The sequence below is a fragment of the Atractosteus spatula genome, chromosome 3 (assembly GCF_055471065.1).
Source record: "Atractosteus spatula isolate fAtrSpa1 chromosome 3, fAtrSpa1.hap1, whole genome shotgun sequence".
Taxonomy (NCBI): Eukaryota; Metazoa; Chordata; class Actinopteri; order Semionotiformes; family Lepisosteidae; genus Atractosteus; species Atractosteus spatula.
This window is the reverse complement of record NC_142708.1, coordinates 73674987-73694011: the sequence shown is the minus strand read 5'-3', so window position 1 is coordinate 73694011 and position 19025 is coordinate 73674987. Positions and strand designations below refer to the sequence as shown.

The window sequence follows — 19025 nt, the reverse complement described above, 5'->3', positions numbered from 1 at the left end:
ATAAAGGAAAAACTGAAAAGCAGGCTTGCGTACCAAGCTGAGACAACTGCATGTTCTTACCCCCTAAGGCGTGCTCCGTCATACTGAGGCACAGCGACTCCAGCGTCGGGTTGATCTCCAGATCCGTACCAGGAACTTGGCATTCTGGGAAGGAATAAGAGCAGAAGAAGAAATTCATAACTATTTCTCAAAAGAAGAATATATTCAGTTGCAGGCACAATCACCCAGGTCTTAAGGTAATTCACTCCAACTGCAAAACACTAGCCTTCGAGGACAAACACGCTTTATATTTAATGACTGCCTTTACCATTTCATTCAACTGATCAATAGAGTACCTAGACTTGTGCATCCTCTTTCAAACAACGTCAGATATTAAGGATTTAAAATGGACCTGGGAACCCATCTGTATTGTGGAAAATCAAAGACAGGAGTGGAGCACTCTAGCTCAATTCAATCTTACATGCTACTTGCTAGGATGAACGTGTGCTTTGTTGAACTCAGGAACCAATTAACACATACATGAGAAACAAATAATGCTTACAATGCAATATTTACTGCACACATGCAACACCTAGATTCAGAACCACAGCACCAATACTTTATATTTATCCTGCTCTGGACACTGGTTGCCCAATTTCCCTCAAAAACAAAATTATCTAGTCGGGCCTTCTCCAGTTTATAAATACTTCTGTACTTTCTGCAGTTGTCAACGAATCTTGTCTAGCTTCCTGAGAACTTCATTACGGTTCAGTAATTTGTGTATAATGTCACTAAGAACCCTGTGAAATGGATTTAAAAAGTAACAAGTTGGAACATATCAAGACTAATCTCTAGTCTACATCAAAACTTAAAACCAGTAATACATGCTCCAATGCTGTTTCTTTTATTAAGCCAGCTATGGGAATACAAGTGAATTTCACTTCAATCTTTCACTCGGTCTGACACCTTACCAGGCTGCTGAAACATGAGCATGGTCTGAGGAGACGTGTGGACGGGGAGAGAGTGTGTCCTTTGCACCGAGCTCCGGCTCTGGCTCGGCATGCTGTTGCTGCCCCCAGGGTTGGCAAACCACAGGTTCTGTGTGAGAGCAAGACATTATCAGAAACTAGTCTGAGACCATCACCAGTGCAAGAACATCGACACCACGCCTCTGTGCAGAGCAACCTGAAGAGCTTCGGTTCACCAGCTTCGGATCCTTGAATCTTGTGGTACATTTTCTGAAGTAGGACATTGAGTAGACTGGATTTCTGAATCAATACAGCATTCAAAACTCTTGCAATTTATTTTTAGTTACTTTTCTTAATATTGCAGTAAACTATTTCTCTTTTAATAAACCTTAAGAGTAATTTAGTATAAAAACGTTCGAGAACATGGCTTTTTGTGTATAGTTTTGTATTTTTGTAGTGACCATTTTCTGTATTTTTTCCTCTTTTTGGAGCTTGTGAACTTCTGTGAAAAGAAGTGTGGGACAAATTCAACTCAATCTTCACTCAGTTGATTGTGGTATGCAATATGCCAATTATACTATATTTTATTGTAATATATTGCTTTTATGTGTTGTAATTTGCTTTTTAAGATGTAAAAAAATGGAAGCTTATTACTACAAATTTATCATATCACTCCATTATGATAAATAACAAAGCAGGATGTTTTTTTAAGGAAGTGATAACCATATTGTGTACCTCAACCCACTGTGAATTAAGAGTGGAATCCTTCTCTGGAAACGTGGTGACATTTGTAAAAGGCGTCAAAGAAGTCTTGCTGTGACAACCCTGTATGAACTGCTACTCACCTGCCTACCCTGCCCCCCAAGGCCAGGGCTGGTGAGGGTGTGTCGTGGGGAGGCACCCCCTATGCTTGCTGGGCTAATCAGTCCCATCCTAGTGGGGGGAAGCCCCCGAGGGGGCATCTGAAACTGCCTCTGCCCTCTGCGTCCCAGCCCAACGCCCACAGAACCCGCTGTGGGGAGAGAGTTCGACCCATACGCCCAGCTGGTGGGAGGATAAATGTATTAAAAAAGGCAAACTGGGGACAATTAGTTAGGTATAAAAAAAGCTATCGCACAGCAAATGCATAATGGTGTCCAATTTATCCATCAAAGATGAAACACAGATTAGAACTTTTGAACTTTGTAAGTAAGACAAAGAACCATGAAGAACAGGACCTGATCACTATTGTACTAAAATAAAATACAACAGCAGTCAGTGGTAAAACAGGGTACAAAGAGGTGATATTCGCAGCTCGGGGAACCAGAACTGAGCGCTCAGTGAAGAATGAGGAGGCTCAGACTGAAAAGACACCTTGACTCTTAAGTTTTTTAGCAGGAAGTCAAAGGCCTAGTCCTCCAGAAGCCTGTAGAGACTAACTAACTATTCCACTTATCCCGCAATTCATAAGACAGAAAGGGAAACATTATTTTTCTTAGTCTCACATTACCCACAGTCTTTCCTCACCCTTTCTGTCGGTAACCAGGCATGTCCAGCATGGATTTTCGAGGGAACAACCGGAGCAACTTCAGAACCTGTTGCTTCCACGATACCAGCCTTTTTTTCTGGGTTTCTGTGAATGCCTGGAGTTAGGAGGAATTGAAGAGGGACACCTGTGAGTGGAACACAAAACTGAATATCTGGCTTAAACAACTTCATGGGAAGGAGCAATTTGTCCATGCAACGAGGCTAACAAGCAGAAATTGTCGGAAAACAAAATTGTCAGTATATGCTAAAACTAAGAAAAAGAGCACAATTTATGAGTTAGAAATTCTATATGCCAGTCCATCAAGACACAAGCTTTAACATACGCAAGCATTCTAATACGTTATCTTTGTAGTTTTACTATAAGGTTTTAAAAAAGTGCCACTATTTTACCAGTTGTTTCTCAGAAGAAACTGAATCCTGGGTAACAACCTTATAATAAGATGGCTCATACGATTTGAAATTTATAAAATAATTTGAATTGATTAAATTGTCATCAGAGGGACAAATCATTTAGTAGTTTAAATGATCAGTAACATCTTTTGTGAATGTCTATCTTAAACTCAGTTTTAAAAATAACTTGCAAACAAAATTACCCATTTTTGTGATTCAACATTTTCAATGAACCAATTACACTTTGGGGAAAAAAAAACTTTTGATATTTCAAAAATGCAACAGAAATACCCACTTCATGCACCAGACACTTCTCGATGAGCTGTAGATAGCAGCTGATGTTCTCTTCGTCCGGCCTGGACACAAGAAGCTGGGTACACACTGCACAAGACAAACATGGCATAACATGAGTCTAGACAATCTAAGCAGAGCTGCCTGTCTGATCCCAGCCTTGGGCTCAAACTCAGGCTTATGGTTAACAATGTGATCACTATGCAAAGAACCACCTGTCTATATAAAAATAAACATACTAGGAAGGATCTACACAAATTTGTAAAGTCTTATCAACAACAGCTTTCAACTCATTGAAATATCCAGAAAATCACTTTCTAATGCTGAAGTGCTCTCATCAAAACAGTTCCAAGGGCTTAAAGAAGAAAAAGATGGAGGTCCAGTAATGTGAAATGTATATAAACCATATAAACCCTCATTCTTGCAGAGGTTATAACAGAAAAATAACTTCAAAAGTAGGAAGGGTAAGAGCACAACCGAAGCAAGGATAAAGTGCTGCATTATTTTATTAAAATATTTTGCTTTAAATTGCAACTGTGTGAAAAAACTTGCTTGTATTCTCCTTAATTCATAAAACTACCACATCTCATGAGAGAAGCGGGCACTAGAATTGAAGTCTTAGTCTGAGTGACTTTCAGTGAAATACTTATTTCAACACTTAACATCAGCACTGACTGATCCTCTGCTATATTAAAATTAAGTCAAGTTAATTCCACAGGTGAGTGCATTTGACACACTTCCGGTTTCTGCAAACTTAAGTGATTTCATCCACCCATTTTACAAGAGGTCCTCTTTGAGATTAATTCTTAATGTAAATGAAACTTACTGTCAAGCTTAAAAATAGCATTGCAAAATTGCACTTTACAAATTCTCATTATCTGATGATACCAGTTAGCTGACATCATCAATTAGCTTTATAAAAAGGTATTTATAAAATGGGATTCATTAAAAAAATCAGATTGAGAATTAATCCTCAGAATCTGGTTTCAGGAGAGCAGGCTATACATGAAATAACGTGAAAAAACAGGGTTCTGTAATGCAGAAGCATTACCATATTTTTTGCTTCAGCAAATATTTATACTATAAATGGAAACATCTGTGAAAACTCTCCAATAGGCACTAGAGTTTGATTTAAAAAAGCATGGTTATTTCAAGACATGGACAAAGCACGGTATGTAAAGTTTAAAATGGATACCATTTTAGCTGCATGAATTCCTATCTCATGGTTTACCTGTGAGGAAAAAAAGCTTCTGCAAACACAACAATACAGGCGGGTAATAAACATCCAATCAGCAGAGCAGCATGGCAACACAACATTTACCAGCATGTCCACTGTGTTCCCCCTCTCTTAATTTATAGGTTCAGAAACTTCTCTATAGAAACAAATGCTTTTATCATGCATTAGTATCAGAATAAAATCTGCAAAGCAAATTCAACAGCTCACCCTTGCCCATGACCCTGGTGAACTGCCCAGCAATGTCCCCATCTCCAATGGGCGCAGTCGAAGACTCCCCGTCACAAGTAGGGGGATTCTGGGATTGGAAGCCCTCAGCTGCTGCTTCCTTGTCCTCCCCTGGCTTGGTGCCCTTGTCCGAAGCCTCTGCAGTGGGCTCGGCCTCTTTCTGTGTAGTGGCAGCAGGCAGGGTGTAGGCCTTGATGGGTGTGATGATGATCTGCTGCAGCTCCTGCAGGGCATTACGAAGGTTGCCTCCCTCCAGGATATCCTAGGGGATGAACAGCTATTAACTTGCCTGTGGGACTGCAGCCTTCAACCCAATACAAAACTTAAGTTCAATTTTCTTAGTTGGACCAAGCTTGGCTTTTGCAGATAAGCAGCAAATGAGTTTTTGTATGAATTGTTTAAAAGCAAAACCATATTATCAAATTGCAATTAAGTTTAAGAATACAAAATAACACCATTTTCCAACAACCACAATGCTTTCTTCCAAATAACTGCACATCTGTTTTTTCTAGATCTCCAGTCTACAATTTTCTTGTTCACATGCATTTCCAGGTTAAATTTAGACCCTTATACCTCCACTGTCAGTCAATCTGATTTCCGCCAAGAGAAATAAAGCCTTCCTCACTCTTATTTCAAGGCCACTCCTTTACTTGCAGTCAGAAATAACAACGAGTAACTGTTCAACTAAAGTGCCCAGGGAGACATTTATTTCTGAGTCATCCAACACTATGAAGTGTCAATGAGGTAATCATATATTTATTTCTGTTACAGTAAACCACACAATGGAACAAATTTCTTACGGATTATGGGGGGGTTAATAAAGAAGTTGCTTGACTATCACAATTATATAGTATAAGACTTAAAACACAACAGGCATCAGTGACTCTTGCTGTGGTCTTCATAGACAAAAAGGTTCAGCTTTAAAATCTACCTTTAAATTGCTCTTCTGCTCATCTAATTCAACAAAATATTCAGTTAGTTTCTTTTAGTACTGTAAGGTAACAATTCAACCTGAGCTATTTCTGCCCTTGTTTGCTTTAGTAACTTCAGCAGCATACAACATAAAAATGGTACTGGCACCAACCACAGAAATGATAGGCACTGCAGCCTGTAGGAAATACCTGTGGGGAGCTTAAACACAAGCTGTGCAAACTTGACCCATCCTGGTCCCATTTTAAATCTGAATTCAGTCTCTGTGCAAGCAAGTTTAATTTTGTCCTGGTATGATTTGGTTGCCCTCCCTTTTGTATGTGCCCTTTTGCAACAGACTCCACTGTGCAATGCACTGGACTTTTACATTAAATGTCTCAAACCTGATATCTTCTTTCTGCTCTCACTTGTTTTGTGCCTGATGGCACCTCATTAAAATTCTCCTTTGTTTCTTCCAGGTTTATATTTAAAGGGCAATTACCTAGGGAAAACCTTAAAGAAACCATGTTGTCCAGGTTACAGTTCTCAGTTTTCTCTAAGTGCCTTCAGAGACTTGGGGACTACCAATATGATACCCCAAGACTATCTCTAAAAAGCACTAATTAAAAAAAATAGGCAGACTTAAACACAGTGATTGAGCATTTACACTACGATGTGCAGCTCATCAACAGCCAAATTGAGGGAGAACATCCATTGGGCATTAGGCAAACACCTCTCAGTCATCAGCAGACTTCTTACCTTTTCTAAAGACTTCAGCACACTCTGCCTCTCTCGCAGCTTCTGGATACTCAGGGCAATTTTATGCCGAGCCCCCTTTGTAACATTCTGAAAAACAAAATGTTAAATTAAATTTATTATGTGGAACTAGACATAAATGTAGCTCTTCCAAAAAATCTGAAATCACTTTACAGCACAAACACAGGTCTGCAAAGAAGAGCTTGTCTTATTCATCAGTTTCACAAAGCAAGCACAGTTTTAGGCAAGTGTTTGGATAAATGTTCCAAGCTGAATTCCACAGGGAAGCTCCATGACATGCAAGCTACATGATCATAATGTGATTAATGATTATTTTCAGAAGGATATAAAAGACAACTGCTTAAGAGCTCAGAGTAAATTTCTTAATAACTCTACAGACTTTTTTCCCCCCAACATCTGATGTTTTCTTGATTCATGTGTATTGCCAGAAATTGGAGAGGCGTCAATCTGATGCCTGATGACAAGCACACCATAACGCAGACTGCATTACACGGTATTCACCACCATCAGCACGACCATCAAGGAGTTCATTTTATGAGTGATTTGTGCCTACTTCCTCATTTCCAAATTCAATCTGCCACAATTGCAACAAACAATTTTCACACCAAAACAGAAATGCAAATGAACAGATATCGACCTCCCCATGGAGCACATCTTGCTCTAAAGGTACATTTTAACAAAGTGTAAGGTAAGAGAGAACAGAAAGATGCTTCCCCAAACCTGTGACTCAAGGTGTTGCTCTGTCAGAATCATCATTTCCTCATAGGTCATTTGGGAGAATAATGATGCATACTTGTGGAGACGAAGGCTTTTTAGCCATGTTGGGACATCTGCAAAACACAATCACTCAATATTTCCAACCAGACCCACAGTGCTATAAAATCCTACTGTGAGATGGAAAGAACAGGTGCACAGGCACTGCAGGTGAGAGAAAGTCTGACTGTGCCAGACAGGACTTGTAGGTATCACAGCTCAGATGACAAAGGTCATGCTAATCATGATCCAATAACTGGCTCAATTTAATAACTGGTCTGAATGAAACCCAGGAGACTGCTACTCTTTTGGACAAAGATCAGACGTCTTCATGCTTTAAATGCATTCTGAGTTTTCAGATGCTTCTCAATATGGCTTTCAGAAATTTCAAGACAAAGGAGAAGAATGAAACAACATGCAATTCACATTGAAGCCTCTCATTCAGAATGAATGTGGTTTGAACCTCAGATGCACCTAAACGTAAAGACACCCCCATACTCACCTTTCATCCCGCTGCCCTCCTCCTGGAAGGTATTGCGGGCAGTGTTCTGGTCCTCGGTCTGCTCGCTGCCCGAGGACGCCACGCTGCTCTGGGGTGACAGGGGAGCGTGGTCAGAGGGCACAAAAGCTGGCCGGACCCCTGGATCCTCCTGGCTCAGCCACTCGCTGCCGCAGGCCTGCTGGCTTGAAGGGATCAGGGACATGGACCTCTTCAGGGGGCTGGGGTGGATCTGGCTTGACAGAACTGCAACACAGCAGAGGAGGAGGAGGGAGAGAACGATGTTCATCTTCAAAGCGGTTTTGCTGTTTCAAAGGGTATTGACAATTTCAATAAACTTGCCTGGTCATTCAGTATAGTTTCTGAAATTAGATTTCCCTGTGGTTTTTCTGAAAAAAACAGACACCCTTATGTTTGCTGGCAGAAAAATTCTGTTTTTTGCAGCTCTTGAAAATGTTTTTCTGAACTGAACAGACTTAAAAGTTTTCTACAAAATAGAGTGCACTCCAAAAAGAGAGGATCTGCTGACAATCAAGCAAATATTTTATCTAGTATGCACAGAATCTGTCATACAGTACACTTCGCAGTTTACTCAGCATGCCAGTGGAATCAGTGGAGCGGTCCAAAATCTACAAACTTGCTGTGAGTCAGCACTTTAGTTTAACATTCAGTATGAAACAATGTTAATAAGTAATCATTACAACAGACATGCTGCCATGCGAGTAATACTGATCATTAGTTCTGCCACTTCCTAGATGCATTAAGATGCATTAAGACTCATCAAATGTGACACCCTTTTAACTCTGAAAAGATCATTAACAGGAAACAGAACATGCTGCAAATAAGCCTATTCATTTTTCTTCAGAATGACAAAACTAACGTTGCTGTCTGCTACTGTATGCTTACATCTCATTGACATCTCATCACATTTAAGTTGTTAATGAAGCACAGTAATTGATGTGGACTTTTTCCAGAACAATTTAATTTTTTTCATAACAGAACAGAAACACAACAACATGGCACTTCACCACACCCCTTCTGATCAACCCAGTGGTATCCTCCACTACCTAGTTCACCCGTCTAAGGACCCCAAAAACTAATTAATGGCTTCATGGGTCAAGTAACATGTATACAGCAACCCTTCATACCTCCAATGTTTTCTCGCTGGCATCAGGGAACTGAGCAGCACAGAATATAGGCAAGAGAGATTTAGGTTCCAGTGATGCCAGGAGAGGGAAATGGAGAGGTTCCAATAGGATTGTTAGCAATTTTGTAGCCACTATAATGCCTGTCAACCAGAACCATTTCTACTGTTGTGAAAGACCAAGACTGGATTCGTCCTTTAACAAGAACATGGGGTGAGCAAGGAATAATGCTTCTTCAGATCACAGAAAAGGAATCTTGTCTCCAGAAATCACTTACATTTGCAAGTTCCCAAAACATGTTTTTAAACATACTTTTGTTTTTAATATCATGTGAGCAGAGCATGCAAAAGGGAATTTTTTTTTATAACAACGTCTGTGAGGGGTCACGTACTCTGTTTGCAGGGATGTCACACAAGTATTTGTATAACATGTATTGAGGAGTATGTATTTACACAGAGTACAATAATCCAACTACATTTTAAAAAAATAGTTAATTACAGTTAATAATGCAAAACAAATCCAATACTCAGAGGCCATTTTAATAAACTGGCATCTAGCAAAGACATAACAACACCAATAACATAAAACATTACAAATAATACTAGGTAATGTTCAGGCCTAGCACTGCGATTTAATATGTGGTGTGTATGGCCAGCTTAAAGAACAATTAAATCAAATCTGGCCCTCTGTAGCAAGTGTGTTTGAGATCCCAGTAATAATGTTCATTCTTATGAATACTAGAAACATGAATTTATACTGTCCAAAGTTTAGAAAATTATATTTTAATTCCATTAAGGACTTTACCCTCTAGGATGATTTATAAAATATCTCCAGTTTGCACTTTTGAAATTTCAATAACTTATTTCTTTCTCCAGTGAAGGTAATAAATAGCTAAGCATCAGTTTAACTGTGTTTAAGGTATCTTTATCAGACAATGACTAGTTAGGCAGCTAAAAGCCTGGGTAAAAACTAGATCAGAATTAGAGGCTCCAATGAAATAGTTTTAGGGGTTCAGGCTTCATTATTATTTATTTTCCACACTCAAGCACTTAAGCCACTAAAGACAAAAGATACAAAACACAGCTTTTCTAATGAAATCTAACTGTGGAACTGAGAGGCAAGATGATAAATACATCTGACAACAGAGGACAGAGTCATAACAGAATGAACACTCTTGTAGCAAAACAGCAATCAATTCTCTTTTATTTGTGTTTTTATCAAACACAGCCATTTCATTGTAATACAAACAGAAGTCTTTTAACCTGTTAATATATATTTTATTGAATTCCAAGAATTGCTAAGAATATGCTTAAGGGATGCGCTCTCCCAGTACCAGCTGGCAAAGAAACTCTGGCAGTTAGTCACAGAGAACATTGGTGTGCACCAACTGGCCTCATTTACACATCAATGTCAAATTCTTTTGAGCCTTCTTTCTTTTTTTGGTTTGTGATTATAGAACATTCCTCATTCCTCCTGCTGACAAGTACAGCTTTAAGTTCACAGTTTACATCTTTATCTTAATGCTGCAGCTACTGCCTGAAGGTGTCAGAAAACAATTAAACCAAAAAATGTTGCCTTGATCAAAAAACATAAGCCTTGAGAACTAGCTTTGAAGAGAACACTATTAGGGAAGAAAGATACTTTTATTTTAAACAGTCTGTGACTTTTAGCTCTGGATATTACATTTTCCTGATTTCCAGAATGGCAGGGAAAATCATATCGCAGATATGCCAGAAATTTAATGCGATGTATGGAGTCTTACTACTTAAAATGTCAGCATTTTGGTAATATTACCAAATATTATTTAATATTATTTATGGTTATTTAAAATAAAGACACAGATGGTGCTCTGTGACTTGCGAGGCAGATTAACCAGTGAGCACTCTCTCACCTGTGTTGCTGCCGGTTATATTGTTGATCGTGGAGGAAGTAGACGTGGGGGCATGGAAGGGCAGATGCCCGTTCTGGCCGGCAGACGAGGTGGAGGAAGAGGATGGGGCCTTCTCCTGCCATGCGTGGCATGGATCCAGGGGCTCAGTTTGGCCAGCTGCCCACTCGTCAGAGCCCTGGCGGGGGTGGTAGATGGTGGCCGGCCGGAGGGGGATGTAGCCACTGGACAGGTGCTCCTCTAGGTGGTTGAGCCACATGGCTAGGGAGGTGCGGTCGTCCAGGGTGGTGGCAGGGTGGATGAGAGCATAAGACAGCAGCTGTCGGCTCTCTTCCACAAACAGGCTGCTCTCGATAGTGTGGCTCAGCACCTTCTGCAGGAGTTTCATGTATTCGCACTTGGCCTCAGCGTTGCGTGGCTGCAGCAAGGGCAGGTGGGACAGAAGCAGGGAGACCACCTTCTCCTTGGGCTCCTGGTGCCACTGGCTGACGATCGCTACACAGAAAAAAAGGTATGGTGAGCGAGTAGTACAACTTGTTAAATATGTGAACGAGTACATGCATGGGACAAGTTATTTCCAGATACAGGATTTATGTCCTGCACTATAAAAATGCTGCTGCATAGCTGGAAGCACTACACTTCAATGTCATTAAACCCAAAAGACTATACCCAGAAACATTAAGAAATCAGTCATGACATTTATTCAGCAATAAAAAAGTTGCATTGCAGTTTACACAACTGGTTCCATATGGTAGTGTAAACACATAGATGCAGTCAGAAAGACGCACAGAAGACATTGTGCGCAGCCATGGACATCCACGAGGAGCACTGGAAACACACAACACCACTTTCAACCACTTCTGTCGGGTAGAGGAGTGCTCTGACCCGCTTCCTCTGGCCTACAAGGAGAGGGTAAAAACAAAATGGCAATACAAGATCAGGCTTGTGCTTTTATCACAGGACCTTTCTGATGAATATATAAACTGGGACACCATTAAGAACTAATAAATCAAGTATCCAGGGCAGCAACTAGATTGCCCGGGGTTAGAGTGCAGCTCGGTTAAAAGGATGTGATCTGTTCAGTTCCACATCTAGATAAACTTGAGAAGAAAATGAGAGAAGCAGAAAGGCTGTATTAACTAAAGTTAATAGCTTTCAAATATGGATTAATACATCTCTGGATTGATTATTTAACAGAAATTTATTCAAGTGCTGTAAAGATCTGATGTTTAGGAGGTCTTTAAAGAACCACCCAAATTTGGGCCATATCATTTGACTATAATTAGGCAAGTATGGCATTTCTATATTGTGCTGCACTGTTTCTACATGGTAGAAATCCCAATGTTTCTAATCCCACTTAACTCACAGCATTTATACCATCAAACTAGAGGGAGATTTAATTGTGATACGATCTAGCTCTGCTTGTTACTTGCTGTGTAAAAGGATTTTAATGGGATGGTAATACTTCAGTTCTACACAACAGGCAGACTGGCACTCATTGCCTACAGAAGGGCATCCTTGAGTAGCCTTGAAGCATTTCCTGAGGACAACATTCAAACTAATCTCAATACTGTAAGTAAACATTGGAATGTGGAAAGAAATAATTTGCTTTGAAGGATCACTGTGTTTTTTCCTGTTATTTCTTTTTTTCAGTCTCGCTTCATTTCCTGTTGTGTTTTTTCCATGATCGTGCCCAGTTTTCATTCTCTTCGGAATGGGTAAATATTAAATCAGATCTGCTTACCGCTGCCAACTTCATGTCAAAACAGGGCAGTGCTTGCTTTCTTCCAAAACGCACACCGCCAGAGTCACCTGCCATAAGTCACACGGTAAGCTCAGTAACGCTGCTCTCACCAAAGGCACTGCTAGAAATCACCTCAAACAGCCAACTCCAATGGCAGTTAAAATGCAGGATGTGCTTTTAGGATGAAATCCCAGACACAGGAAAATAATTAAATAGTTAAAAATTGATTGAGATTTCCCTTTCACGTTTTGTACCTATATTTTAACCATTAAGTAAAAACTGGCTACAAAGAAACCCTCACTGTAGTATCATGGTACAGGAGAAGAGAAGTCCGATAGCAAGATGTAAATGACATATATTATCAATTTACACATCACAGAATCACACACAAGAAGCAAAATAAACCAAGAGAGCCAAAATCAAGTGCACAATCTTTAAGAAGCATAATGCAGCATATCACTATTTTCAGGATAAAACCACTCTCCAAACTTTCAATCAGCTTCATTCAAGTCATTGAAATATTTATGAAGTATGCCTGACACTAGCTATTTCAGCAAATAACTCACAAAAGCCCTCTTTGCACAGTTTTCATTTTTAACCACAATAGCTTAATTTTACCACCACTGATTACAAATCTGTGGCCTATAAACTAGACACAGATCAATGAAAGCTGTGCTTTCGGGTGGCTGCAGCAGTAGAAGCCGAAGTCAGCCTGCAACTGAGCTACAGCCTGAATGGTTTCCAGGGCTTTCGGCATGATAAGACATTAGTCACACCTGAGCTCAATCAGACAATACGCTTTGGTCACAGGTGTGTCTGGGTTTGTGCAGCACAGGATGAATCAGCTTTCAAAGTGGACTGATGTCACTACTATAACTTGATAAGTTGAAAATGATAAAATCACCTTTGCACTAATTAGAATTATTAAGCTGCATACCTCACAATAAACTTATCATTTCCCCACATACCAATCCATTCATAATATTCTAACAACAGAATATACAGAATGTACCAAAGAAAAAACACAGAAACACGAACAAACCATTTTACTCCTTTTAAAAGGCCAGCAGCCATATCACTCTGCAACCCACTGAAGCTCAGCAGGTGTGAGCCTGGTCGGTACCTCCTGGAAAAAAAACTAAGGTTGCTGCTGGAAGAGGTGTTAGTGGGGCCAGCAGGGGCTGTTTACCCTGCGGTCCATGTGGGTCCTAATGCCCAAGTATAGTGAAGGGGACACTAGACTGTAAACAGGCGCCATCCTTCGGATGAGACATACAACCGAAGTCCTGACTCTCTGTGGTCATTAAAAATCCCTGGGTGTTTCTCGAAAAGAGCAGGGGTGTAACCCCGGCATCCTGGCCAAATTTCCCATTGGTCCTTACCAATCATGGCCTCCTAATAATCTCCATCTATGAATTGGCTTCATTACACTGCTCTCCTCCCCACTGATAGCTGATGTGTGGTGAGCGTTCTGGCGCACTATGGCTGCCGTCGCATCATCCAGGTGGGGCTGCACACTGGTGGTGGTGGAGGGGATCCCCATTACCTGTAAAGCACTTTGAGTGGAGTGTCCAGAAAAGCGCTATATAAGTGTAAGCAATTATTAATTATTATTATTTTAATTTTCTGTAAAAATGGTACATCCTATACCAGAAGATGTGCGCATGCACCACTCAGGGTGACGCCACAAAGCCAAGCTGAGAACAGGGCTCGAGTTTGGACCCCTGGGGCCACCCGGAAGTCAGGCTGCCCAGGACGCACAGTGACCACAACATGGAAAAAAAGAAGACAGCCAAACAGACAGACGTACAGAGCGTACAGAGCGTACAGAGCGTACAGAGCGTAACAGCTAAGTACAAATAAACAGAAAACGTAACGTTAACTGTGAGTATCTGCGTCTGATTTTCTACGAATAACAGGAACGGCTTTCGAAGTAAAATGTTCTTGCGTGTATGGAATGGGAGACTGCTAGCCAAGCCCCGAGCCTGCACCCTCGCAAGCTAGCTAGCTGACAGGAAAAGGTATGAACGCGTGTCATTTAAATGGGATAACGTGTGTGTGGTGTACTGAACTGTCCGCGGATGGTGACAGAGATCCCTCTGTCATGGGCTACAAGTAACTGTAATTAACCAATTACCTGAAGAAGACCTTTGGCCACCTTGTGTGAGCCGGAACTCGCGAGAAACTAGACCAACTGTGTAAAATACTCATTTACAGCAGTTATGGGGAAACAAAAACTAAGAATATAGGAGGAGCACTCCAGAGATGTTTTCCTTACTTTGCTTACAGTTGGAAACATAGGCGGGATGCATATGAGGCGATTCATAAGAGGCTTTTAGGTAAAACAGATATGCATTTAAATATTCATATAAATTCCAGGAAGACATTTTCAATATTAATACTTTTTTAATAAGGCTCTCTTCTTGTTGTAATATTCTGAATCAGTTTAATAAACAAGATGAGTATATATCTTTGCTTAGTGATTTTTTTACATCGTGTAAAGTTTACTTTACTATACCACAGTGGTTATTAAATGTATTAAATTGATCGCCAAAATGCGACTAAGATAATTAGTATTAAAATAATCATAGATCCAAATAACGAAATTAAGTTAGCCTTATGTGATGAATCTGTTCAGCTTGAAGTTATCTTTAGTGGCTACATTAGAGCTAAAACCAGGCATCACATTTCATAACTTTACATGACTGATACCATAAAATATTAATAAAACACAACCAAAATGTTTTTTACTTTTCATCCTGGAATTAACCTTTACTTTGTTCCACTGCAGCTCGTGTTGACACAGCTTCCCCCTCGAACTTCTTAAAATACAACATACTATCCGTTTTTCCCCCAAAAAAATTAAGAGCACAAAATGGGGGTTTTAGCAGGTGTTAAAGATCTGGAGTACTGTGAAGGAGGAAATTTGTTGAATAAAAAAATGAATATATAGATATATCGATGTTCCCAATTTTTAGAAATCAGGGATTTAGTATGACCTATAAAACATAATTGGATTAGGGAAACCCTGAACCGAAGAGCAGGTAGAGCGAGAGCATGCTGTGGCAGTTTTGGAAGGGAACTGGGTTGAGTTGGGTTCAGCTCTTAAAAATAGAGATAGTGAAGAGTAGAAACCAATCTGGTGAATACTCTATGATTCCTGAAGCAGGCAGTGGAATGCAAAAGAGAGGGAGAGCAAGCAATGCTGTAGAGTGTAGCAACATGTGCTTGGAATGCTAAGTAACAAAAGATTCCCAGCTCCAGAGAGAGGCCTTTGCCTACAGAATGCCTCCAGTTAGTAGCACTAAATAAGCGGGAAAGCTTGGTTATCGGATTTCACACAGTGAGGTGGAAGGGGGAGTGGGTAGTCAAGACACTACTGCAGGCTTTAGATCAGGATGCCACTGAGAATCCCGTGGTTACCACTCAACACTACAGCAGTCTGTGGAACGAGATTACGCATCAGCATGTGGCACAGCGTTTTACAAAAGATTAAAAAATCGTTCATTTTCATTCATGTGCTCTGATCAGATTAAATGAAATCATATTTGTATTTAAGGTGCAAAGACCACAAGGCAAAAGAGTGATGCCGCATTCATGTGCCATTACTCTAGTTAAGAAAATCAATGGTATCATTCAGCTGTCAGCTATTTTAAGGCGGTCTGGCTTAATTTTAAATGGGTAAGATACTTTCCGAAAATTCAAAGGTACAAGGAGATGTCTGCACTGGAAACAGATCTCAGATATGGAAGGATCTCTTGTTCCTTTAGTCTTTGCTTATTTCCTCCTGCCCCCCTTCCCAGTCGCGTCAATGTTAGACATGCTGATAATGAAGACAGAGGTCTGCAGACTTAGCTTACAGGAGTTGGTTATATGGGATGAGCAGAGCCTGGAGCCCCTGTTGCTGAGTGAGAGGCAGGTTACAGGGCAGCCTGAATATGGAGCCGGCCAGGAAACACCAGAGGGATGATATCATTGTTACAACTAACTCACTTCCCCATTGGAAACGTATGCTGGAATGCCAGTGGCAGAATTCCACCTCGTGTTCAGTGGATCAGCATTTGGTTCAACTTAATCCCTTTACTGTAATAAATGAAAAATCCCCCAAAAGTAATGATCCGGTTTCTCCCAAAAGAGCAAAGACCTCTATCTTCTAGGTATTACAAAGAAAACAGTGTGAAACCTAACTGGTTTGATAAACTGCATTTAAAAATTTAACCAGCAATCTCCTGCACAGATAGATAGATAATACTTTATTAATCCCGTAGGGAAATTGATGAGACATACCTCAATATGCAACACACATGGTTGGTTAGACTGTATCGGGAGGCAATGTTATTAGTTGACCTGAAAATGCCACAATACAAAATAGATTTGCTGCTTTACATCTACTGAGTTTTAAATCATAGTGACTTAAACAACAACATTCAATGGCCTGTCCCATAAACACTGATAAATTCAGTTTAGCTTTTCTATCTTGTGTTTTATAGCACAGGCAATAACTTGTCATCTGAGATGTAGAGGTCTGTCTGGTTCTGATGATGTAATTGATTTTAAAAGCTGAGATTTATAAGCAATTAACGTTATGAATGCGATGATATTAACAAGCAATGATGGCCCTTTAGGGAAGACTGATGCGAATATACTGTAGCTTAATCGGCTAAATCAAACGTACTGCATGACAGGGTTGCTTGGCAGTTAGGTAAAAATTTTCACCCATGTGTAATTCAGTAATATATAGGATAGAAATGTTTTACCCTTTTTAATAAGTGTACAAATGTGACAATAACACCATCTTTTTAGTGGCACTTTGGGTGGGAGCTGTATACTGTTGCCTGATGCACTAGTTCTTAAAAGTGAATAGGGCTGGATAGTTAGAGCGAACACAGAAGAAGAGCTGGCCCTGACAGTGAGAAACAGACAGAGGGGGGCACACCACAGATCTGAAACTGGATAGAAGACTGGGTGAGGTTCCTACATTAAAGGGAATCTATCATAATTATTCTTCATAATTCCTTCATGAGCAGAATCCAGCTGCTATAAAATACCAAACACCAAAATTGAGCCTCCACTAAAAAATAAGTAGACAAAGATAAGCATTTTAAAAAACTGCTCACGCTAGAGTACCCTGCTGCAGTAACACTGGGAGCTGTGAATATACTACTCTGCCCCCACCATAACCTTCATTCTCTCTGCCCCCCCCTCTCTCTTGGTATGTGCTATAGTGAAAGCAGGAAGGCCCCAGGGCCTTCCCAGGCATGGTCTGTTCTCAGACTCTCCGTTTCCTATTTGCTCGGTGCAGTCTGAATTCCTGAACGGCAGGCAGGGCCGCATCGCCACATTCCACTGCCCACACAAACCGTTCCTGCAGGAGAAGCCTTCGATTCGATGACTCAGGATTTGTGTGGACGTGTGTGAGACCAGCTGGCAGGGTCCAGGCATTGAGAAGCCATTGTTCAGAGCGCCACTGTGGTGGATGGGACGTGAACCTTGAGACCTGGGATGTCTCTGAGCAAGATGCCCAAATCCACTGTAACATCTAATATCAGACAAAGCCAGAGCTTCCGTTCTCAAGCAATGACCTCATTCAATTATCTCCCCTTTTTTCTTTTTCCTCTTCCTTGAGCTCCAAGAAAATAAACCAAACATGCAAATGATAAGCATTAGGCCTGATAACTTGTTTTCTTTGTCATTTTCATAAGATATTCGCTTCTTGTCAAATTACAGGTCAGCATTTCAGACCCAATTCGATTCCATCAGTGAAAATGACTCAGGAACTAGTTTTAATAAGTGCAGAGTATTAAAGCAACTGATTTTCACAGATAAATTAATACCAACAATAGACAGCACTAGTAACTTGTACATCTTTTTATCTTTAATACTAAGTAATGTTTCTATAAAATTAAAAGCAATCTTATTCAAAACACAAATATCCAGAAAAAGAATGTGGGTCTAAGGGCTTCTCTATATTCTCTTTTCAATTTCTTTCAGCTTCTTTGATTTTTTATATTAAATTTCAAGAAACCGTGACAAGACCACCTCTCAGCTTTTACACTTCCAATGTAAATGTTTTCATTTTATTATCAAAGCCTTTTATTCTGGTTATAAAAAGAGTTGCAAAAAAGAAAACGCCTCAATCCTAGACTGTGTTGTACATGCCAAATTGCTTTGTTGGGAGGTCCAGTTCCACTTGTTATTTAAGACAGCATTCTTGAATTCCAGCTCTTGGAAGTGTGCCTGGGGCCCTCACTCTAGCTCACTGGCTTGGTATGCGACAGATTTCTGCTCTACAGCCTTCACAGAGAACACATTTTACTCCTGGCTGTGCCATCCTGCTGGGGTCCGACTTCCTACGCAGCAAAAAAGCAGCACAGACACTTTCCAATGACTAACCCCAACCTGCTTCCTCTCGAATACAGTTTTGCCCAGCCAAAGTGGATTTGTGCACAGCCTTCAAATCCTGACCTACATAAATTAAATATGACAAGATAACAGGACCCCTTTCTGCTGTACTACAGTAGATTGTATGAGACATACCAGAGATATTGCGTGATACATGATAATTCCTGTGAGCATAGCAGTTTTGTGCCCAAACAAATGTGTTATGCTGCTGAAGGCAAGGTGTTAGTACATCCATGACATAGGTTTTTTATGAGAAATCTTTAGAAAATGAAAGCCATTTTAAATAATATA

General features: G+C 40.3%; 1 protein-coding gene across 1 annotated transcript in view; it reads right to left on the bottom strand.

Annotated features, from left to right (window-relative positions):
* The window catches only part of samd4b (sterile alpha motif domain containing 4B), a 43433-nt gene that overhangs the window by 10036 nt on the left and 14372 nt on the right, over nucleotides 1–19025 (bottom strand). The window contains exons 3-12 of the mRNA XM_088911846.1: nucleotides 10592–11083; nucleotides 7559–7801; nucleotides 7024–7133; nucleotides 6286–6372; nucleotides 4600–4879; nucleotides 3160–3245; nucleotides 2454–2569; nucleotides 1793–1991; nucleotides 951–1077; nucleotides 61–144 (exon numbers count right to left, since the gene is read on the bottom strand). Of these exons, the coding sequence (XP_088767972.1) occupies nucleotides 61–144; nucleotides 951–1077; nucleotides 1793–1991; nucleotides 2454–2569; nucleotides 3160–3245; nucleotides 4600–4879; nucleotides 6286–6372; nucleotides 7024–7133; nucleotides 7559–7801; nucleotides 10592–11083 (1824 nt within the window). The remainder of the gene's footprint in view (nucleotides 1–60; nucleotides 145–950; nucleotides 1078–1792; nucleotides 1992–2453; nucleotides 2570–3159; nucleotides 3246–4599; nucleotides 4880–6285; nucleotides 6373–7023; nucleotides 7134–7558; nucleotides 7802–10591; nucleotides 11084–19025) is intronic.